We start from the raw sequence: 25,091 nt of genomic DNA, 5'->3' as shown, positions 1-25,091 counted from the left end.
TTACTGCATCACTCCTATTTACAATTAACTGTTACAGTGCTGCTGACTTGTACACGACTCACAGAGTTAATATGATTGGTAAACTGCGTTTCCTTATTCATTCATGGAATGCAGCCTTATTAACAAAGGCACCGGTTATTTCCAGTTCTTAAGTGTCCAAGAAAATAGTTGTTTGCCTGTGCGTCAGCAGTATCCCACAGTGTTGTTAAGTTGCAAGTTACAGGATACTAACCAACAATAATGGAAGAACCAATGCAGGACTCAGAGGGAACTTAGGCAGCACTCCCAGGCAGCTGCCCCTCCTGGGTTAGGCAGAGGCCAAGGGCTTGGATCCTATCTTGGAAGAAGGCTTGATGACTTGCTGCACAACTTGTAGATGGTACACATGATGCACTACTGATGGAGGGAGTGAATGCTGGTGAACGTTTAAGGTGGTGGATGGGAAACTAACCAGCATTCGGCTTTCCTCTGGACACTGCTGAGCTTCAGCAGTGTTGTTGGTGCTGCACAGACTGAAACATTTGGAGAAAATTCCACAATGCTCCTGACTGGTTTTGTAGATGGTGGAAAGCCTTTGCAGACACAGGATATGAGTCAAAAAAATGAGCTGCTGGAGGAACTCAGCGGGTCAGGCACCGTCTGTAGAGGGAAATGGACAGTCAATGTTTCAGGTAAAGAACCTTCATCTGCACCCTCTATAGATGCTGCCTGACCCACTGAGTTCCTTCATCAGCTCATTCTTTGCTCCAGATTCCAGCATCTGCAGTCTCTCGTGTCTATGGGATACGAGTCAATTGTCAGTCTTTCCAGCCTCTTGCTTGCCCTTGTTGGCAGGGTACGTGGCTGGTCCAATAAACAGCTGAATGTGGCAAGACTTCAGAGTTTTCACCTGAGCTGCATGTGTGGGAATGCTTAGCTCTGTTTTATAGAATAATGGTTTCACTGCATGCTATAGATCTGTGTTGGACCTTCACCTGGCTGGCTTCTCATTTTTTAGGTATGCTGGAACTGCTCTTCTCAAATCTTTATTGAATCAGGTTTGATCACTAAATTAACTGAAATAGTAAAGGGGGAGAATGCACAGGAATGCAAGAGGCTACAGAGTGTAGAGGACTCAGCTGGTTCCATCACAGGTACAGCTCTATCCACCACTGAGGATATCTGCAAGATGCGATGTCTCAGGAAGGCGGCATCCATCATCAGAGACCCCCACCATCCAGGCCATGCCCTCTTCTCATTGCTGCCCTCAGGCAGGAGATCCACACCTCAAGGTTCAACAACAGCTTCTTCCCCACTTGAATTTGAACTTGAGAGATACACTGAGGCACAAGGCTGCAGAATGGAATTAAACTCTACTCCTGCTGATGAGCTATCGGATTTCATGGAAACCCAGTTTTCAGCAGCCAGAACTGTACTGAAACTATCCCATTTAGCAGAGTGGTGGTGCCACAGAATATGACAGGGTGGGCTCAGTGATCATTCCAAACAACTGTGGCACAGAAGGTGCATCTGTGACAAGTAGACTAGTGAGACTAGGATCAAGTAGGTTTCTCTTTTGTATTGATTTTCTCACTGTCTGCCACAAGGCCAGTGTGACAGATACATGCTTCAGAACACACCCAGCTCAGACAGTGTGTTGTTATCGATCCACTCTTGGTGACGAACATCAAAGTCCCTCACAGAGTGCTGCCAATGCTGATGATTTTGCCCTTACAGTGGGTAGGCAAAGCCAAGGATGGTGGTGGAGTCTGTCACATTGGCTGACTGATATAATGTCAGGCTATTGCTTATGGGGCAACTCTTCCAGTTCATACATTTTCCAAGGTGATAGTGAGGATTATTACAACAAAGGAAGAAGCTGTTTAGTCCATCTGCTCCATGCCAGCTCCTAACAGAGGAATCCCACTGGTCCCATTCCCCACTCTCCTTATTCCCCTGTTCTCTCTCATAAGCCCATCAATTCCCCTTTGATTCTTTTGCCACTTGCCTACACTGGGGGTGATTCACCAGCATGTTTTCAGGATCCAGGAGGAAACTACAGCATCCAAGGGAAACCCACGTGGTAACAGGGAGAATGTTTAAACTCCACACAGAGGTCATCAGAAGTCAGGATCAAACCTAGTCGCTGGAGCTGTGAGACAACTGCACCACTACAACTCAATAACGTCAAATGGGCTGGGTCTACCTTTGTTTATGCCTGAACTTAATGCCTTGATCAGGGGATCTTTCCAATCTCATTGTACGTTCATTACTTCAGTTTAATTCAACTGACTTAGGAACCACTTCAGTGACAGTTAAGAGTCAAACAGATTACTGTTTCTTTCCTAAAGGACAAAACTGAACCAGTTCTTACAACAACTGATGGCTTTATGGCCAACATTACTGATATTAGTTTTACGCTCCAGATGTAGTTAATTAACTGCATTCATTTTGACAAAGTCCTTGGTGAGATTTGAATCGGCATTTCATGATTAATAGTTCAGATAACAATACTTATCCCCTCATGAGGTCATACCTGATATAAGACTCCCTTTTGCCACACACGACACACAGGTTCTCCTTGGTTATCAGGTAATAGTCTTGCTGAGACTCGGGTCTTCCTGACGGTTCAAACTTCAGCTTCACAATAAATGGCTCGTTGCTGATAAGCTCTGAATGAACAACAGGTGGCTGCTCAGATTCAAGAGGAAGGGCTTTCTGATGATTAGCACAAACTGACCAGTTGCCAGTCTCGCCATTTCACTCAATTAAAAAAAACATCGCAACAAGGAAATTTTAACTAAATTCATGGGCATGTATGAGCAAATGTTCCTAAAAATAATAAAATAATTTTAATACTTCAATGAGTCCACATATGAAGGTAAGCAACCAGGAAAGAAAGGAAAGATGAAGGTAAGAAAAGGGGGAGGGAGAGACAGGGGAATAAGTGGGGAAAGGAATGGAGGGAACATGAAGTGAAAGGAAGCATGAAACGAAGGCTGATAAAGAGGAAGGAAGGGAGAACTAAGGAAAGGGTGAGCTCTGCAGGAGGTAAGGGATGGGATGGAATGGAATGGACAGGAAGGAGGAAATAAATAGAATGTTTAAACAGGGGAGGGGGACACTGACGGAAGTACAGAGAGAGATCAAAGGAGAGTAAAATGGAAGTGAAGACTAAGGAGGGAAGACAGTAATAACAGCTGTGTAGAAATATATTGTAATGACCTGTGTTTTTCTCAGAAATGCACGGATACTAATTAGAACCTGATTAAATAAGGTGAGATATGAATTAGATCTTAGAGTAAAGAAATCAAAAAGATGTCATCTATGAACGTATCAAGGAACAATTTGTAGCTGGAATCTGTCAATCAGTTTTACGATGGATTCAGAATGACGCAGGTAGCTATTGACTAAGTGATTTCATACAAGTCCCCATTACCATTTTTATGCTTCCTCTGTGCCTCATTAATCTAAACAGTGACAGTGTAATTCACTCTCTCAGGAAAGACACATTTTTCTCTGTTCCACATACCCCCGATGCCCTTGTCTAGGTACCACTGAGCCTTCTTCCTGTCGCAGGTGCACAGAGGTTGCCCATCTGGAGCATGGAGGAAACAGTTATCGTAGAGTGGGGATTTCCTGCAAACAATCAAATAAACAGCAATTATTTCACTTGTGGGCATGTCTGGATCCCACCGTTTTATTACAGAGAACCTGAAAGAAACCACTGCTGTCAAATGGTATATAAATACTCAGCTCCAACTACCAATGGAACTGACAGTCTCATTGGAGATCAGAGCAAATCCAAGAGGTACCTATGCCCATCTATCTAGTCAATGATAAAAATTACATCTGCACAATTTGATCAGCTCATGTCATAATTCTGTCTTATTTTGCATTAAATACTTCTTCATTTCATCATACCAGGTGAAGCAAAATCCAAGTTTGGAGGTTGGTCACTGAGTTCCCAGACATCTCTTTCTGAGAGCTGAATTTCTTCACTTTCTTTTTTAAAAGTATAAAGTTACAGATTTCATAAAAATTAAGTTACCCTTTTGTACTGTTCAGGGTCTTCTGCTAGATTTTTCCTTAACAACCTCTACCGAAGGACCAGCTTAGGTTTCATGCTTCGGATTTTGTTTTGACAGCGATGGCATTTGTTATCACTAAACTGTTAAAATGGCAGCTGCTCTCACGGAGTGCAGAGGTGCAATTACACACACAAGTCCAGAGGATGCTGTCAATGACTACTTTCTCCTCCATAACGAGTGTTGTTTCGCTGACCTCTCAGACACAATCTCCAAAATCAGTGACCTGGCAGAACTTCAAGTACAGGTGACCCCCATATTAGGGAGGGGTTTGCATTCCTAGAAAACGGACCGTCATGCAATTTTCCATAATGTGAAGCCACATTATCTGCGCATGCGTCAAGAAACACAAGTTGGAAAAAAAATTGTGTGATTTATTTACCTTTTTTTTCCACATAAATTCTGAGAGAGTGAATTTTATTCCTTATCTCAAATTTTTGGGTCGTGATTTGTGAATTCCGTAAGGGTGAATTTCTGTAACCCAAACGGCTGTAATGTGGGGACCGCCTGTATTTATAAACAATTCAGTGTAAAATGCTCTGAAAAGTTCCGGAGATCTTTGTGAGTGGCTTTCTTCCAAGTCAGCAGTGACTACACCAGTTTGCATCCAAAATCATGGATGATTAACTTGTCAAGACTCGTAATTTCATGAGCTGCACAAGCATCACCTGTGGCTGACTGGACAAATCTCTCACCTCCGAGTTAAGAGCTTGTGGGTTCAAGCACCACTTCAGAGGCTCAAGCTTTAAAATGAGACTCTCACTCTGATGCAGTGCTGCACTGCTGGAGGAGCCGTCTTTTGGATGAGATTAAATCGAGGCTGTATCTGCTCTTCCTGGCAGGTGAAACCGGTCCCATGGGCATTATTTCAAAGAGGAGCAGAGGAGTTACCTCCCATATTTATCCCTCAACTAACATTACTGAAACTGATTATCTGGTAATTATCTACAGTTGCTTCTGAACATTTACTATGTTCCAACAATAAGCACACTTCAAACACTGGTTAATGAACAGTAAAGCCCTTTGCAAGGTACTGAAGATATAGGAAACATTCATTTGACTTGTGTATCCTAAGCATTTATGTTGTATCCAATTTTCCTGGTTATATGAGAACTGTTCAATCAGCAAAACTGATGAAATATTCTGGCAATTTTTGATCAAAAATTCAACTTTAAGTAAGAATTAATAGACTAGAAGCTGGAAAATATCTTTCAAATTAATTACAATTTGAAAAAGTCTGCCATATTTTGAAAACTGGAAACAGTGTTGGCACAAGAAAAAAAATAAACTGCAGAACCTTAAGAAGCTTTGATCTAATGTTCAATAAACTTCAAGTGTGTTAAGCTAAACATCAGACTTTTTCTTCATTGTAGTTGTCTTAAAAATGTATTTGAAGATAGTTGTGAAAGCAAAGTATGCTGGGTAAATAGTCAGAACTAAGTTAGTGAAGTAACCTCAATTTTTAAAGCTGTATCAGGAACAAATTATGGGACAACTACATGAGAATGGCAGGGTTGGAGGCAGTGTGGTGCTGGGAACTCAAGATAGTTAGGATACGAGGTAAAAAAAATCTCCAAATAATTAAGAGAATCACTGGGAAAAGGGCACAATAATCTCACTTGGAATAAAAACAGTTTGTTTTATGGCTGGCAGCTCAAGTGGGGGGATGATACAGATATATACAGAGATAGATTGTACCATCTGCAAGATGGAACGTAGAACTTCTTCAGCAATATCTTCCAAAATCATAACCTATCCTGCCTCAAATACCACCACCTCAAGTTCCCCTTCAAATCACAACCCAGCTTGACTTTATAGAATCATAGAAAACCAATGACACAGAAGGAAATCATTCAGCTCATCATATCTGTGCAAGCAGAAAAAGTGCTCCCAGCTCAATCCCATTTTCCGGTAGGATCTGTAGCTCTACATGTCACACATACAGGCACTTATTAAATGTGCGAAGGACTTCTCCCTCTACCAGCATTTTAAATAGCGAGTTCTGAACTCCTGCTACTCTCTGGGTGAAAATATTTTTCCTCACTTCCACCCTAGTTCTTTTATAATAAATCCATGTCACCTGCTTTTTTTTAACCTCTCTGCTAAGCAAAATCTATTTAGATCCTCATAATTTTATACATCTCTATAAAGTCTCCCCTCAGAATCAGAATTATTATCACTGACATAGGTCATGAAATTTGTTGTTTTGTGGCAGCAGTACAGTGCAAGACACAGACATAAAACTGACTATAAATTGCAAAGATAAATAAATAGTGCAAAGAGGAATGACAAGGTAATGTTCATGCACCGTTCAGAAATCTGATGGTGGAGGAGAAGAAGCTGTTCCTGAAATGTTGAGTGTGGGTCTTCAGACTCCTGTACCTCCTTCCTCGATGGTAGTAATGTGAAGAGGGCATGCCTTTTCTGATCCAAAGAAAACAATCCCAGCCAATCCAAACATTTCCTCACAGCTAAAATGTTTCACTTCTGGCAAAATCTTTATAAACTTGTGTGCATCCTCTCCAAAGTAATCAAAGTAGTGGTGACCAGAACTGTACATGATACTGAAGTATTGGTCAAGCAAATGCTACATGCAATTCCAGCATAATTCTAGCATAAACAAAAGAGTGGGTTTGTTGATTGAGACAATACTTTTCAAGTTCTGCTAATTGATGAATCACACAGAAAAAAAGTAAAAGCTCATAAGTAACATGGGTGTGTGCAAAAATAGTATGCTACTGATATTAACCACTCAACAGTCAATTGCTGCATATACAAGACAGAATAGATCTTCAGCTAAGTTGAAATTCCAATTCTCTTAGGGCATGACTAAACTATTTTTCTAATTTTTTTGTGTGATGTAGTTTGTTGCTGGCAAAGCTTGTGTTTATTGCCACCCCAAATGTTGCATGTGACTTTTTTGAACTGCTACAGCTGATATCCAGAGTGCTTCTCCCTCACTGCTACTAGCTTGAGTGTTCTTACAGCTGACAAACTTTGTTTCTGAATTAGACACAGTTGATCAGGCAAATTCCAGAACTCTCAGCCATGACAATTTCACAGCCTTACCTCAGCACAAAACTGTGGCAGTGACAGGATATCCCAGCACAGCCTCTGAATCCAGTCAAGCCCATTTACCCCCTGCATCAATACTTTAATGAGGAGGTTGAGTTTTAGAATCATTTCTACCAGCTTTAAGTTCAAATTCCAGCACAAACTGGCGGAAACTGCCAAACGGCTCAAAGGATCGAGGAATCTATGCAGGCGATATCCCAAAACCACTTATGCCAGCTTGAGACTCACTTAACCCAGATCAGGCTTGCTGTGCCTCCAACGTAAAAATGTGTGATTTAATTGCTCATGCTAATTCTGAAATCACAGAACAATTACACTCATTTTTGTTCACACACATAGTAACCAGTACTTTCTGAAGGCATTTCTATACCAAACAAAAATAATAGAATGACTGGTGTTTAGAAATCTAAATTCCAAATGATTCAAGTCACCTTCAAAGATTCGAAGTTAATTAACTCACATGAGTGGGATAAACTTATTTTTGGCGATAAACCAGTTTCCAATCGTATTAATAAAACTGTACCAGGATACAACTCCTTAAGAAATTTAGAAAGACTTTTTTCAAAATGGAAAAAGAAAAGCCTGGTCATTATAAGACTGCAATTGATGGGAAACCATGCTATCACAAGTCAATTTTGTGGAGGTTTGCCCACAGTAAAACAGTGACTGTGTGCCAAAAGTATTCCATTGGTGCAATTATTTCGGAATATGCTGGTTCTTTCGTTTTGTTTAGGAAAGTCTGTTCAGAGTGCATCAAATGCCAGTATTTGCAAAGCCTGCAATACCTATTCAATGCTGTGATTCACACGTGATTATTTCACACAGATATCAAGATATGCATAATATCTATGGACAAATGGAGGAAGGGAGGTTACTGGGTCTGTTTTTCTTCTCAAACAAGATTAATCTGTATCCCAAGTACCATGAAAATCAGATGCAATTACACATTATTCAATTTGCATGGGAAACAGTCACGGTAAGTCTCTCAGACAAGGTAATAAAACTAACTCAATGTACTTTTTAAGTTCCATCTCCAGCTGCATTTTTATGCAAAGGTTAATTAAATGCAGCCAATAACTTGGAGGTTCTTTATGTCAGGTGCCATGGCAGAAGGTTAAATACTGAGTTCTTCCATGCTTAGGCTGTGGAAAAGTAATTTAATTAAAACTATAAATTTTAAAATTACAGTAAACTCAAAGCAGATAGGGTCATTTGACTTTAATGACTTCACAGTAACTGTTACCTGTCCTGGAGAGGGATGGTGGAAACCTGGAGAAGTTGCTTAAATTACACATCACAGGTTAACAATGTCAAGCACTCCATAATATTCAGGACACTGCTTGGGAGAGGGAAGTAAAATCCAATTTTTCCTTCCCCTGCCTTGTGGAAATCCATGCAGAGGGTCTCCTTTTTTTTGCCAGGCTTGCTCTCTGCTGCAAGTTGCTCTCACCTGTTTTGAGGGTGGCACAGCGGCACAGCTAGTAGTCGCTGCCACAGGAGCTAGAGTCCCATGTTCAATCCTGACCTCTGGTGCTGCCTCTGTGGAGCTTGCACATTCTCGCTGTGACCATGTGGGCTTCCTCCCACATCCCACAGATGTGTAAATTGGTTGGTTAATTGGACACTGTAGATTGCCCCTGGTGTAGGTGAGTGCTAGAATTTGGGGAAGTTGATGGGAATGTGGGAAGAATAAAAAGTGGAATGAATGAGAGATTAGCATAAATGGGTGCTTGATGGTCGGTGTGAAGTCTATGGGCCAAAGGGCTGCATTCTATGGGGCAAGTCTCCATGACTCTCCATGCCTCTATGTAGGAACAACAGTGTACTATTCTGGAGCAAGGTTCTTACAAGTTAATTTTCCACCTTATTTCTGAGGGTGAAGGTGGGGGAAGCAACTGACTTCTGCCTCAAAACAGAGTGCCACAGTCAGACATGGAATCATATGCACAGACCAAGCACTCTATTATTGCACTAATGTAGCAGCAGGGGACTTTGCATATTTTAAATAAAACAGGTCAACCCCCACCATCTAGATGTCTTAGATAGTTCTGACACACTTAAAATTAGCAAAGTGCTCCACCTTTACCTGGCAGAATATCCCACCCCAAGGGGTTTGCGCTGCGTTTTTCTCGGATCTATGGTAGTCACGTCCGATGGTGATTTCTGATTGGATCCAAGCTTCTTGTTTCTCCGTCTCTGCTGAGAGTTTGTCTCACCGGTTCCCTCTTCCCCTCCGCTGCCTCCACCCATTTTAAATGGGATATCTAACAGACCTTGGCACCTTGCCAGCACCTGCTCCCAGATGGGCTCACATTGAGAGAGGGCAACATCTTCATGTGATGTAAAGCTGAATCCCAGTAGGTGAAAGAACAGAGCCACAGACACCTGAGCATCTTGTGCAGCATATGTTACCTGACAGCACAAAACACAATGCAGAAGTATGACACATTTCAAATAGAATTACAAGGTCAGCCAATGAAAAATGGCAGCTATAGGAAATGGCCAAACGTAACCAGCTTCACTTGACATAAATTATGGAACTGATTCAACATGGAATTGGCCAAGCTCCAACAAGCCTTTGCTCAATAGATAGCACTTTTGGATTCTGAGTCAAATAATTGTGTACCCAAGTCTCACTCCAGGATGTTAAGCAGAAAATCTAGACCCACACAATACAGTACAACAAGACTCAGATAATCCAGCAAGCTCAGGAGTTAGATGATGCTGGACTGGCAGAATTTGCAGACTACTGGATGTAACTCCTATTAATATCCCTACTGACTTTTGCGAATGGAAGCCTGTGACCAATGATGTTAAACGGTAATATAATAAACTCTCAAGCGAACCCAGTAAATTTAAAGGGTGTGCAGGAACTGCGGCCTTGGTAAGTTTTGGGGCAGCACAAAGTACATCACCCAGTGAACCACATGCTAAACGATTGGGATTTCTACATAGTTGAATTATCGGAGTTTTACTGTACTATGGAAATACTGCAGATGTTAAACCAAGGTCCCAACTTCCATCTAAGGCAGATACTAAAGATGCAATAACTCTGGGTCAAAACACAGTAATTAAGCTCTCCCCATTATCCTAGCTAATACTTATTTGTCAGATATTACTAGGACAAATTGTCACATAGCTGTAAGTGGGAGCTTGCTGTGTAGAAACTGCCTGCTGCATTTTCTACACTGCACAAAGTGATGGCAGGTCCAATATGGCCTCTCCTCCAGTCAGCCTGTCCACATACTGTGTCAGGAATCCTTCCCGGACATACCTAACAAACTCTGCCCCATCTATCCCTTTTACACTAAGGAGGTGCTAATCAATATTAGGGAAGTTGAAATCACCCATGACAACAACCCTGTTATTTTTGCACCTTTCCAAAATCTGCCTCCTGATCTGTTCCTCAGTGTCTCTGCTGCTTTGGGGGATCTGTAGAATACTCCCAACAGAGTGATCACTTCCTTCCTATTTCTGACTTCCATCTACACTGACTCAGTAGAGATCCCTCCAGGACGTCCTCCCTTTCTACAGCTGTGACACTGTACCTGATCAGCAAAGTCACTCCCCCACCTCTTTTACATCTGTCCCTGTCCCTTTTGAAATATCTACACCCCGGAATATCCAGCAGCCATTCCTGCCCTTGCAACAGCAAAGTCTCTGTAATAGCCACCACGTCATAGTTCCATGTACTTACCCATGCTCTAAGTTCATCACCCTTATTCCTGATACTTCTCGAATTGAAGGAGACACACTTCAGCCCATCCAACTGACTGCAATTTTGCCCTTCAACTGCCTATCCTTCCTCACTGCAATGCTTTTCTTTAAAGTAGCCATCATACAAATATTCCCCATCTGTTATCATACTTTACTGAACTCTTAGTTAGAATGGATTGCTCTGAGTGCGTGTTTGTCAAGGCATCCTGACTTCGAAATCAAATTAAAGAAAAAAAGATTCAAAACAAATATTCCACTTGTTATAACTGCAGTGCCAATCTTAACATTATATTCTGAACATACTAACTCTTTGAATTTATATAGCTCATTTAATGCAATAAAATATCTAAAGTTGCTTCATAGTACATTTACATTAAATAATAGGCAGCTAAAGTTACAGAGATTAGCCCAGGTGACTAAAATGATTTTGAGGAACATCTTAAAGGAAGGAAAAGGGGTGAAATGTTTACTGAGAAAAATCCAGAGCACTGGGGCCCAGGCAGTTGAAGACACAGTTATCAAAGGTGAAGTAAAATAATTCAAGGATGCACAACTGAATAGAAGTAGGAAATTGTAGAATTGTTGGAGGGTGTAGAGCTGTAGGGATTACAAATTATAAAGGTATAAGTTTGAACACAAGCATAAACATTCTAAATTCAAGTCTTTGATAGACCAGGAGCCATCAGTCAGTAAGCACAGGGGTGATGGGTGAATCAATGCTGGGAGTTAGAATATAGGTGGCAGAGTTTTATCTAAGCTGGAGTTTATTCACAGTGGAAGATGGGAAGCTAACCAGGAGAGCTTTGGAATTGTTGAGCCTGGGATAATAAGTGCAAGGGTAAGGGTTTCAGCAGTAGATGGGCAAGGGTGGGTCATGGAGGTGGAAGCATAATTGTAAACACCATCAAGAGCCAAAGGAAGCCATAAGGGCACTTTCCAGAAGCACAGATTAAACAGAACAAAAAAGAAGTGAATTATTCACACAAAGGCAATTACATAGGCACACAAGCTTATAATATTTTGAATAAATTGAGACATACCCCTTAATATTCTCAGTACTAAGTTACCTGCTCATTAGTGAGTTCTTCTGCCTCCCAATTGCTACATCGCAGATGGAGAGACTTGTCAAGGGTAAAATTTATGATGTCTTGAGCCAAGGACTTCAGACTGAGGGAACAGGTCAAATTATTCTTCCTGCATTGAAATAGGAGGTGAAGGATAAATGCAGAAAATCATAAAAACAACTGCACTGCACCACAGACCCTTTAAAATACTATGGTAATAAATCCACATTGAAATCTGAAGCAGCAATAAATTTGGACACTCATAGATGGATTCCAGATAAAGAAAAGCCAAATAATTTGACATATTGCTTAAACACAGTAAATGGAACAGTGAAAATACCAATCATTCTACTGCACAAAATTCCAATGAAACCAATGCTTTTCCTAGTTACTTTTATTGAATAGAGTTCCAACACAGCCAACACCTTCCCCATTCGCAAAGCACATAATATGGCCAGACTCAGAACTTACCCCTCGTTTTACAGGCTTCAAACAAAACAAACCACATTCATTCTATTCACATGTAAATTCAGCACACGGAGGCACACATTTCATTAAAACTAGGTGTTGGCCCCGAGGTTGGTATTTCTCGTATTGTTTAGTGCACCACATCTGTTATTGTATGTGATGTCCTCTCACCACATGATCTATCATTGGGTTCCCCCAAAGCACAAAAATGTCCTCTGAATCCATTCTCTACCAATTTTTCTTCACAGGAACTTATATTGCTCATATTCAAAGTTACACATCTTTTTAAAAATACATTGATTAAATTTATCCAATAAGTTGCCCTTTCATGTGCTCATTCAAATTTTCATTTGAAAGTGCAGCTAATCCCTGGGTTTAGACTTGATACTTTGGTCCCAACCTGGATTTCAAGCTGTGTTGTGCTTGGATTGAGTAGTCTAAGTGCAAGCAGTATATCAAAATATTCTGGATGCTCTGCCACAGTCAGTTAGCTGTACAGCCAGATGTATTTCACAAGCAACCAACAATCTGAAGTAGGTTTGAAAAGCAAACAAATTTCAAAAGCTGTGCTGAAGTAAAATTTACAGATTTTTGTTTGAAGAGACGAGAGAAAGGAGAGGAGTTCAAGTGGGTAGCTCAAGAGGAAGAGATGAGGATGGAGATGTTAAATGTGGTGGTTGAACAACGCAACTGAGTCAATACAATGTGTTATGGCCACTGGATTGACATATTGCAGAGCAGTCAATATTTATGAAGCTGCACTCTAAGATAATGCGAGGTTAGAGAAAACTGGAATGAAATGAACTACTCTTAGCTTATTATCCCTAATTAATACCAAGCACTCTGAAAACATGCCACTCATCATCCAATTGAGAGTGCAACATGCTCTCATAGCTTAATAACATGTTTTGCTCAGATGTTAATAATGGATGGTTAAAAAGAACCATGCCCTATAAAATATGCAAATTGAAATTTTTCAGCTACGTTTGATTAAAGCATAAAATATAATTAGTTAAATATGCTGTATTATCAGAATCCAATTGTGCCTGTAATCCAACTGGTAACATAGTACCGGAGAACTGACAAGAGAATTGTTTATTAATAATGTATTATGAATTCTCATCTCCTCAATGGTACTGGACTTTATAATTTGTTTCATACAGGCATGTGAAAAATAAGGATTTGCATATTTAGAAAAGTTCTTAAGGCTAGGCAGAGGACTGACTGGAAGGTGAGCATAACAAAAGTACAATTCAATTCAGCTGAAAGTATCAAATAGTCCCATAAATGGCTGAATACCAACTGTTCTTTTTGCAGTATTTTTAATTTATATTTGCAAGAAAACTCGTAAAAGAGTCAAACAGATATTTAAGTTGTAAGAGCTACATCGTCATTGATTGGCTGAGGATGGACGATGTCATGGTCATCTGGATGCCACACAGAGTTGGTGCTCTAAAGAAGTGCCTCAAAGGGACTGCATAGAACAGGAGAAAATAGTGAAGCAACATACTTTTAAAGAAAAATACACCAGTGCTCCAAAGAAGTTAATGCTCATTTTTGTAAATGCTAATTATTCCTGGTGACATCCTGTCCCACCTTCAAGACACCAGAGGGGACAGCATGCTGGTATATGGGCAGGAGGGAGGAGCTCTGGAGTCCTCAACATTAAGTCCAGATCCTATGAAGTCTTTTGGCATCGGGTCAAACTTGGGCAAGGAAACCTGACAACCACCTACCATCCCCAGTCAGCTACTAAGTTCTTCCCTCACCAAAAGGAAGAAGCACTGGAAGTGACAAGCGCACAGAGCCTATTCTGGGTGAACTTTGATGTTCATTACCAACAGTTGCTTGACATAACCACCAACGATGAAGTTGGACACGTCCTGAAAGACATTGTTGCCAGATTAGCCCTGTGGCAGGTCATGATTGAAACAAAGCAAGTGTTAAACCTACTTGATTTTGCCCTCAACAGTCTTTCTGTAGCAGATGCATCTGTCCATTAAAGCATTGGTGAAAGCAACCACTGCAACATCCTGTGGAGATTATCAACTGCAGTAATGATTAGCATCTTCAGTCTTAAACTACTGACCCCTTCACCTCCCACCAGACTTCTCATAACCTTGATGTACTATTCAATCCAGATCCCCACGAAAGTCTCAGGCAAACACCATAGCCCCAGCTTAACATCCTAACTATTGTCAATCGCTAACCTCAATGCTAACCACAAGCTCCAAATATCATGATGCAAGACCATCATGTGATGGCATAGATTGCCTGTTGTTAATAGTCACTCTCAATCAGGAACAAATGGTCATCTACAGAAACTCTGGAAAAAATATCAAGGTAAATGCTTTATTTCAACAGCAAAGGTTGCAGTTAAATTAGGCCTGTTCTACCTGCTCCCAACGTTATGGCAATAAACAGCACAACCTGTGAATGATCATCGCTAGCAACTAACCTGGAAACCTCTAAAAAGACCATGGACCAAAGTCAGATGAGCTCTTAGAAATGGGTATTGGGACCCATGACAAAGAATCCAAGCAAGATCTGCTAAATAGTGAGTTCATAGTCACTGCATTGCCATAAAGGATGATCAAGAAAACCAGAAACATGCTCAACTGGTTAAGTAACAGGCTTGGAGTAACAACAATCACACTTAGCACTGCCCCGGCATTGGATGGAAATGACAAGTCACTGACAGGACAAACAACCACCATTTGTTTAGTACCTGGCGACTTGGATGCTCTAACTGGATAGGATTCAACACTGATAGAGGACTTCAGCTCTTTGACTGTGCAACGAGTTACAACCCAACTATTTTCTCCTTACAAGACCAATCCTCTTCTCCACAAAGAGCTGAATCATACACAGTTAGGCCTACTAGCAGGACCCATCCTAAGCACTCACACTAAGATGGTACATGTGAAGTCAGAGCTTCTTAAACACCACTGATTTCCTTTGCTTTTTATCTCGTGGTCACGTCTTCTCACAGCCAAAGCTCTGCTCTGTATTCCTGTCCACCTCCCTACGCTCTCACCATGTTCAAACCAACCTCTTTGGCATGGCTTTTGATCATCTGCACTCACACCTGCTTAAATGCCTCAGTGTCAAATTTTGTCTGAAAATGCAACATGAATCACCTCGAGGTGTGTTGCGAGGTTATGGGGTCGAATATAAATTAAGCTGTTGATACTGAACAAAGGTGGCTTCATGGTTTTGCAAACAGACTAAAATCACACCGTGACAAATAGCAAAATTGATGGATTCAATAAATCAGGTAAATTACAGAACATGCATTTATAGTGGTCCATTAATGTAGGAAAACATCTCAAGGCTCCCATCAAAGGGGTAATAAAAATGATGCTATTCCAAAGGGAATACTAAGAGGGACAAGCAACCAGCAGACCAAAATAGCAATGAAAGTTGTGAAACTATCATTATAAACCAACTGACTCACTAGTGTCCTTCAAGGAAGGAAATCAACTCACTGTTACTCAGTCTGACTTAAATATGACAACAGTACCTACTCTAAGGGGATTCAGTGCCCATCATCAAGGGTATTTAGTTGCACCACCACTGAACAATTAGTTATGTCCTGATGGATGCAACTGCCAGATCACAGTCATGACAGGTGCCATCTTGTGAAAAACATACTAGACCCCATCTTCACCCATCTCAATGATGTATACATAGCTATTCACAACTAAATCGGAAATCTGATTACTACACATGCTTTACAGAGATTAAACGTTATCTTCAAACTGAGAACACCTACTACTGTGTCAGGTGACACTATGAAATAGCCTGTAGGTAGGGATAAGCAATCTCGTTAGTGATGAACCAAATCGAAGTTCTGCTGTCCTGCCACATTCAGTTGTAAATGGGCCAACACAATTAAACAACTAATGGGGGAAGCAGGATCCACAAACATATCCTACCTCAACAATGGAGGACTACAGTGTGGGTACAAAATGACCAGAGTGTGGCAATTGCAACTATCCCTGTCAAAAAGTATTTGCATTTTAGCCGTCTCCTATGGCTATCACAGAAGCCAAGCTTCAACCAATTCAATTCACTCCACACAATAAGAAGACAACCTTCTTCATGCTTGTGTGCCCCATACTAGGTCAAAATTCAGGAATGCACTGGCAGTGGGAAATAATATTTGCATCACAGTAGTGCCATTGAGAGCTTCAAGTTCCTAGGAGTAATATCACCAATAGCGTGTCCTGGTACAACCGTGTAGATACCATAGCCAAGAAAGCATACCAGTGCCTCTACTTCCTCAGGAGGCTAAAGAAATTTAGCATGTGTCCTTTGACCCTCACCAATTTTTACAGATGCACCATTGAAAGCATCCTATCCGGAAGCAACACAGCTTTGATTGGCACCTGCTCTGCCCAGGACAGAAAGAAACTGCAGAGATTTGTGGACAAAGCTCAGCACATCACGAAAACCAGCCTCACCTCCATGGGCTCTGTCTACATATCTCGCTGCCTCAGTAAAGCAACCAACACAATCAAAGACCCCACCCACCCCAGACATTCTCTCTTCACCCCCCTCCCATCAGGCAGAAGATACAAAGGCATGAAAGCATATATCACCAGGCTCAAGGACAGCTTCTATCTTGCTGTTATAAGACTATTGAATGGTCCCCTAGTATGATAAAATGGACTCTGGACCTCACAATCTACCGCTAAGACTGAATCCAACTACCAACAGTATTATCATGGTTGCCCGCAGCCCCCACCCTCCCATCATCAATAAATGAACAAACTAAATGACTAGAGTGCAGATTATAAGCTGGGCATCCTGGACTGAGTGATTTACCAAAACTCTTCTGTCCTTCCACAAGACAGCAATCAGGAATGTGTCAGAACACTCTCCATTTGCCTTGTTAAGTGCTGCTCCAATAACATTCAACAAGGACCAAGGAACCTACTTAATTGAAATTCCATCCATTATTCTGAAAATTCACTCCCTCTGTCACTGAACACCATGCTGCAATGTGTATTGCCTATAAAATACACTACAGTTACTCAACAAAGCTTCTTCAGTAGTTTCTCCCAGGCCTAGAAATACTACCACCCTGACAGGCAGGGGCAGTGGAGATATGGGAACGTCACCATAAGAAAGCACTTCGGCCCACCGAATCCGCACTGACCATCAGCCACCCATTTGCACTAATATCACTTTTAATTCTCATAACATTCCCATCAACACCCCTCAGGTTCTACCACCCAACGACACACTAGCAGCAATTTACAGTGGCCAGTTAACCTACCAAACTTTGGTACTTGGGGGAGGAAAGTAGAGCACCTGGAGGAAACCCATGCAGTCACAGGAAGAATGTGCAAACTCCAAGACAGCACTGGAGGTCAGGATTGAACCTGGGTCTCTGGCACTCTACTGGCTGCGCTACTCTGCCACCGTTCTCAATGAAAAATGGCAAGGGGTTTTAAATACTGTCCTTGGCAGTGACACGCACATCCTACGAGAGAATAAAAGACAAATCAAAGCTGACACTCCAAAGCAGTATTGCATTGTCAGGTCAGTCTTTTGAACACGACATCAAGCTGACGCCCCATCTGCCCTTTGAGGTGCTCAAAGAGCTAGCAGCACTGTCTTCAAAGAAAAGCAGGGTAGAGGTCTCCCCAGTTGATCTTCAGAAACAGATAGCACAACATTTGACGAACATCAGGTGTAGAGGACAGCCCAACATTTGATAAACACCAGGAAGCAGAATCAGAGAATGCTGAAGTTACTAGAAGGATGCCATTCACTCTATCAAGTGTACAACACATTTTAGCAATACTGTTTAATTATAGACAGAAGATAAAGAAACCAGCTTGAGAAACATAAAGGAAGTCAATCAAAAAATTGGCACCAATAGCCTGGAAGAAGCCACTTCAAGTTGTTCAGCTGCTAACTTTTGCTATGTAGTGCGAGATAGTGGGTCTCATTATTGAGTAAGAACAGAGGGAGGGTAATCGGTGGCCAAGGTCTAGGAGGTCATTTGGACTCCTTCCAATTTAGATTCTTAATACCATGGATTAGTTTGAAAAAGAACAAAATTGAGTTAGAAGTATTAACAAAGAATTGATCAGAAAACTGTGAAACTTTACTTTTCAATGTGACATATTGGGAAACAAGTATGAATTTCAAAGCTGAGGTCTAACATTTAGTAGAGCTTAGAAAGCCAAATAAAATAAAAACAGCTGTCTAGCTAGGCCTTGAAAAACCAACCAAAACAGTCATTCAAGTTGGCAAATTAAATAAAACCAGGTACTTTCAAGTGAAAGTGACAGGAGCAGGGTTAGTCATTAATGCAGAATTGAAGAGGCAGAATTTGACCACTTCAAGATCCATCACTGATTAAGTTTAATTATCTCTATTTTAATGTTAATAAAACCAATTTTTGTTTCAGGATTACCTTAAAGGGAAAAAGAAATAAAATCTCGATGCTAGGGGAAAATAACCTTAAGGGCAAATAGAAAAGTAAACAATTCCACAAGAGCACCAAACAAACAGAAAAGAGCCTCTAGAGATTCTTCCACCATTCAATTATGTCATGGGTAATCTGTATTCTTACTCTATTCATCTACCTTAATTCAGTGTCCCAAACTCAACACCTCTCTTCCAGAGGGCATGTTCTGGCCTCAATCCTGAAGTTTTACATTGTCTCTCTTGTCCTGCACTTCCTCAGGGGAAATTGTTTCTATCTATCCATCTATTTCAAATAAAACATTAACATTCTATATTTAAGGAAGTACAAACGTAATCTGAATGATCTATAATTTAATCCATTACTAACCTCTGCTGCGTGACCAAATATCGCAAATCCAAGCAGCCCTTGACTGTGACACAGTAATCACGGAGCAACCTGCAGCCGTCTTCAAAGGCATCGACGCCAACCTTCAGAATATTGTCATCCCCCAACATGCGCAGTAAAGTCTTTGGCAACAAACAACTACTCCTGGTCATTTGGGGCATGCGGATGAGAAGGCAGGAGCCACTGTAGGAGGCGATCTGAAGGAGAGACACAGGGTTTGCTTTACCCTTCACAGAAACCTGGAAAACATTTTAGAGATAGAGAAAATTAAAAATAATGTCAAGGATTCCAGGGTTGAACTGAAAGTTCAAAGCAGTCAAGGGTAAAATCATAAGTAACGTCTACAGAAAAGAAACCAGTTAACATTTCGGGTCCACATGACTGGCTGAGTTCTTCCAGCATTTCTAGTTTTGTTTCAGATTCCGGCATCTGCAGTTTTGTTTGTTTTCCAAGACAAAAATCAGCTAAACTTAGCCCAGTCTTCAACAATTCCAGATTACCGTGTTCAACATTCATCATGGAACACATCATCTCCAAAATTTATCACAACTTGCGTTCATATTCCGTACTAAACTTTCCCACGGCATTTCACAGCAGTGTTATCAAATAAAATTTGACATTGAACCATGAGTGGGCAAAACCAAGACATGATTTTAAGTGACAAAAAGAAAGAAATATTGGCAAAGTTCACCAATAGAATTCCAGAGTTTAGGGTCTGGACAACCAAAGTCACACCCATCACTGAGAAGGAAATCAAGCATGTGCGAAAAACTGGGATTGGATGAGTCCAGAGATCTGAGAGCTGTAGGAATGGAGAGCTACAGAACTTAAGAAGGGGAAAAAAGGATGAAGGGATTTGAATGCAACAATGAACATTTTAAGACTGGGGAAATGATGGAATAGAAGTCAATACAGGTAAGCATTCACAGGGTCATTGGGTGAATGGGACTTGGCATGAGTTAGGTTACAAGCAGCAGAATTTTGGATGAGTTAATGTTTACAGAAGAGAATGCTGGAATAGTTGAATCTACGATACATCTCGGCAGCAGACGGTTAAGATGATGGATGTAGGCAGTCTTGGTGAAAGAGAAAATACAAGGTCTGAAGTCCAACTCAGACATTAAACGCCAAGGGTACCCACAATCTGGTTCAGTTTCATATTGGTGTCCAGGGAACTGAATTTATAGCAGAGACTGGAGACAAAAGTCAGTGATTAGAAAGGGGGTGGGCTGGGATTTCTTATCATAGAAGGTCATGATCTTAATGAATGGGCAGCAGGCTCAAAAGGCTGAATGATCTACTCCTCCTCCCATTAAAAAAATAACACTGGACATCAGATAAGAGCAGAACAAGTCACTAATATCTACATCTATAACCAACCGCACGTTCTTCAACTAACTATAAGTTAACACTAGACCCACAGATTTGCTCTATATTGCTTTGTAAAATTCAGTTAGTAAGGATTTAAATTAACTTGCATCTCTGGCCATTTCAGTTGAGTTTCCAAATACCCTTGTGGATATGACAATATCAACTGTGAGACCGTGGGTCAAGTTTTTGCCCCCGAATCAAAAGGTTGTGGTTTCAAGCCCCTTTCCAATGACATGAGCCCAGAATTTCTAGGTTACAGCTCCAGCACATTACTAAGATTCCATCCTTCAGATGAAATGTAAATATGAGGTGACATTTGCTCCCTCAGATGATATAAAAGATATTGTTCCAAAAAGTGCTCTCTCTGGTCAATATTTATCACTCAATCAACATCACAAAGGCAACTTATTTGGTTTAGACACATTGTTATTTTGGGGGCTTGCTTTGTACAAAATGGTTCTCACAATACAAGGATGACCAAGTACTTTTGTTTTTTTTTATAGCTCTTTGGAGGATCCCAAGGATCAGGAATGACACTATATCATTATCCCTGGGTCAAAGCCTGAAACTTATTACTTAACTGAGCTGTGAGAGTACCCATCACAGATCACTTAAAGAATGCACCTCATCAATCATTACCTCAAAGAGACATGGGATATGCAATAAATTCACTACCCGTACTACATGAATGAATAAAAGCCAATTATTTCAGTTGACAAAGAGGGAGCTGCATCAGCATCAGTAAAATTACAATGACTAACATTGGGTAATGAAGAATGGGAGAGCAGAGTTCACAACCAAGTTCAGCCAGAAGTGCCGATAATTGATGCTTCCTCCTGTGATCTCCACTGTCACAGAAGCCAGTGTCTGTCTAATTCATTTCTATCCACAAGAAATAATTGCGAGCATTGGATATAGCAAAGGCTATGGGACCAAACAACATCCCAGCCGTGGAACTGAAGACTTGCACTTCAGAATTTGCTATGCCTTTAGTCAAGCTGTTTCAATAAAGTTAAAACACTTACAAGTAACCAACAAAGTGGAAAATTGCCCAGGTATGTCAAGTTCACAAAAAAGCAGGAGAAGTCCAATCCAGCTAATTACTGCCCAATCACTCTATCCTAAATAAAAGGCAAAGTGTTGGAAGACGTCAACAACCGTGCTGTCAAGTAGCACTTACTTATTAAAAACCAACGCTTAGTTCAGGTTTTGCCAGGAGCAGTCAGCTACAAACTTCATCACAGCCTTGCACCAACCAATGCAATCCCAGAGGAGAGGTGACAGCGACTGCCCTTGACATTGAGGGAGAATGTGACTGAGTGTGGCATCAAAATGCCCTGGTAAAAGTGAAGCCAATGGACATCAAAGGGAAAACACTACAGTGGTTGGAGTCATACCTCACACAAAGGAAGACGATGTGGTTGTTGGAGATCAGTCATCCCAATCCCAGGACATCACTGCAGGAGTTCCTCCGGACAGTGTCCTAGGCCCAACTATCTTTAGCGGTTTCATCAATGACCTTCCTTCTATTATAAGGTCAAAATTGGGCATATTCAGTGATGATTGTACAATGTTTAATTCCATTTACAACATATTAGCAAATGAAGCAACCCTTACATGCAGCAAGACCTGGACATAGTCTGATAAATGACAAGTAACATTTGTGCTATGAGTGTGCTGGGCAATGACCATCTCCAACAAGAGAGACCCACCCTTGATAATCAACAGCATTAGCATGGTTGGATTTCCATTAAAATCCTGGTGGTGATTATTGACCAGAAACTCAAGTGGACCAGCCGCGTAAATACAGTAGCTATAAGAGTAGGTCAGAGACTGGTAACCCTATGGCAAATGATTAACCTCCTGACACCCCATGGCCATCTACAAGGCACAAGTCAAGAGTGCTAAGAAATACTCTCCACTTGCCTGGATGAGTGCAGCACTGATAGCTCTCAAGAAGTTCAACAACATCCATGACAAAACAGGCCATTTGATCGGTACCCTCACTAATCACCCTACATATTAACTTCCTCCACTACTTGTAGATATTAATCTGCCAAAACAGTTACTTAGCCCAGGCTACTCCAACAGCACCTCCCTGATTTGTGATCTATATCACCAAGAAAGACAAGGACATCAGGTGCATGAGAACATCAGCGTCTGCAGGTTCCTTTCCAAGTCGCACACTATTCCGACTTGGAAATACGTCACAGGGTCTAAATCCTGGAACTCACTACCCAATGAAGCTGTGGGAACACCTTCAACAGAAGGATTGCAGTGGTTCAAGACGGATGCTGTCCTTACCAGTTTAGCCCAGATCCCAAAAATGAACAAAACGAAAATTTGTGGGTGACAGTATGGTTTAACATTAATGGGGTTACAAGCAATGGTATAGGGTGTTGAGGAATTAAAGATAGTCCAGGCTGCAATAGATTGCTTTTTGGATTATACAAGAATCAAAGGCTGTGGAGAATGGGCACGGGAGTTGAGACAAAATCAAGATCAGATCAACCGTGATCATACTGAATTGTGAAGCAGTCTCAAGGGGATGCAAGGCCCACACCTGCTCCTATTTCTCAGGTTCTGAAAGTTGTTGAGTGACAGCATAGGGGAGCTGTGTTAGTATCTACTAACAGGAAGCCAATACCACAGGATACTTAGGAATGGTGGAAGATGTTTGTTAGCATGTGGCAGTATGAGGGAATTTTATTACCTTCAGTGGAGATACAGTCAGCAACACAGGGTGCTGGGAGAGGGGTTACTGAGTGACAGTGTGAGGAAGCTGCATTAACACCAGTGGAGATACAATCAGTGACGCAGGGTGCTAGGGGAGAGGGGTTACTGAGTACCAATGAGAGGGAGCTGGATTAACACTAGTGGAGATATAGTCAGTGATGCAGGATGCCAGGAGCTGGCTGGATAAACATTAGATGAGATACATGCGAGGGAGGTTGGAGCCCCGGGGGGATCAGCGAGGTCAGCCCAGGGAGAAGGTGATCAGGGGAAGGCTGATTTTGTTGGTGATAGTATGGGAGGGGGTGGGTGGTAAGATCAGGGACCAAGAACACAGGGTTCAGAATTGGGGCAGGTGTACATGAGCCGTGAGCAGCAAGGCGAAGCACAGATGAGCAGAAAGTAAAACAGACATTGCCAGCCACACTCACCCACTCACAGTCAATTCCAATCACAGGGTAACGGTCCAATTCAGTCCTCAAGAGCGGCCACACTTGTTCCCAATCCACTTCTGACTCCACTACGAAGACACTTGCTCCCAGTATCTTGCTCACCAGTGGGCTGGGATTTAAGGGGTCATCTGTGCTGGTTTGATAGCAGGCTTCCACATTGCCACTTGGTGAGGTCCTTTCTCGTCTCTTCACAGCCTCTCCATTCTGGCTGGTTAGGGCCCTCTTCCATTTGGGACTTCTAAAAGTCCTCCACAAATACAGGCAGCCTACAGCCGTACCCAGTAATGTGGCCGCAGTCAGTGCTAGGGCTTGTGGCCGAGACATGGTTCAGTCGTTTTGTTGACAATTCAGTCTACACCTAAATCAAGACAGAAGGGTCAAAATCCCACAAAATAATGCCTATAAAAGTTATATTTTATATTATTTAACACCGCAAATCATCTGCAGGTTCATCACTGGAGGATTATCAGAGACTGAGCCATATAAAGAGACATGACAAAAAAATTATAAATCCTACAAATCTGAAATAAAAACAGTAAATACTCAGCAGTCAAGCAGCATCAGCAGAGAGAGAAACGGTGTTAATGTTTCAGGTCAATGACCTTTCATTGGAACTAAGAACATTTTGAAAACAGGCACAATTCAAGTGGCAGAGAAGGGAGTGAAGAGAACAAAGGGAATGTCTATGACGGAATGGAGACCAAGTGAAAATGAACGATGCATGTTGGTGTTGACTGAGAGAGGGTGGTGAAGGTATTTAAATGGTAATTAATCTGCCAGGAAGAGATGTAAGTATTTGAAGAGCAGAGAAAAACATACTAATGGAACAGTAAGATACAGAACACTGCGGTTGCTGGGGTCCTGAAAGAAAAAACGCTGGGAAAGCCAGAGGTCAAGTAGTGTCTGTGGAGAGAGAAAAAATGAGATACAGCAGTAGGGCCAGAGGTTCAAAACACCTGAATTTCATATCTCACAGTATTATCCTTATATTTTGTGTCTCTTTCCTTGAATTCGAATGCACAGGAACATAAGAAGCTGCAGAGAGTAGTGGACTCAGCCCAATACATCATGAGCACATCCCTCCCCAACATCAGTACTATTTATCTGAGGCGCTGCCTCAAGGCGGCGACATCTATCATCAAAGATCCCCATCCTCCGGGCCATGCCATCTTCTCGCAGCTACCATCAGGCAAGAGGTACATAACCTGAAGTCCCACACCACCAGGAACAGCTACTTCCCTTTAACCATTCAGTTCTTGAACCAACTGGCACAACTCTAATAGTACAGCATCATGATGACCATTCTGATCGC

At 41.5% G+C, this 25,091-nt stretch overlaps 1 protein-coding gene across 9 annotated transcripts in view; it reads right to left on the bottom strand.

Annotated features, from left to right (window-relative positions):
* The window catches only part of exd2 (exonuclease 3'-5' domain containing 2), a 40,762-nt gene that overhangs the window by 7,218 nt on the left and 8,453 nt on the right, over positions 1 to 25,091 (bottom strand). For 8 of the 9 annotated variants that reach the window (XM_052016344.1, XM_052016309.1, XM_052016317.1 and 5 more), the window contains 6 exons: positions 23,759 to 24,137; positions 19,206 to 19,462; positions 11,927 to 12,053; positions 9,229 to 9,554; positions 3,512 to 3,618; positions 2,516 to 2,651 (listed from right to left, as the gene is read on the bottom strand). In XM_052016344.1, coding sequence (XP_051872304.1) covers positions 2,516 to 2,651; positions 3,512 to 3,618; positions 9,229 to 9,554; positions 11,927 to 12,053; positions 19,206 to 19,462; positions 23,759 to 24,103 — 1,298 coding nt within the window. In that variant the 5' untranslated portion in view covers positions 24,104 to 24,137. Of the gene's footprint in view, positions 1 to 2,515; positions 2,652 to 3,511; positions 3,619 to 9,228; positions 9,555 to 11,926; positions 12,054 to 19,205; positions 19,463 to 21,991; positions 22,121 to 23,758; positions 24,138 to 25,091 lie in introns of those variants that run through there. The other variant, XM_052016369.1, reaches the window with a different exon arrangement.

Source organism: Pristis pectinata, chromosome 1 (genome assembly GCF_009764475.1).
Source record: "Pristis pectinata isolate sPriPec2 chromosome 1, sPriPec2.1.pri, whole genome shotgun sequence".
NCBI classification, from domain to species: Eukaryota; Metazoa; Chordata; class Chondrichthyes; order Rhinopristiformes; family Pristidae; genus Pristis; species Pristis pectinata.
The sequence above is the reverse complement of the archived record's forward strand: the minus strand, read 5'-3'. Positions and strand labels throughout refer to the sequence as shown.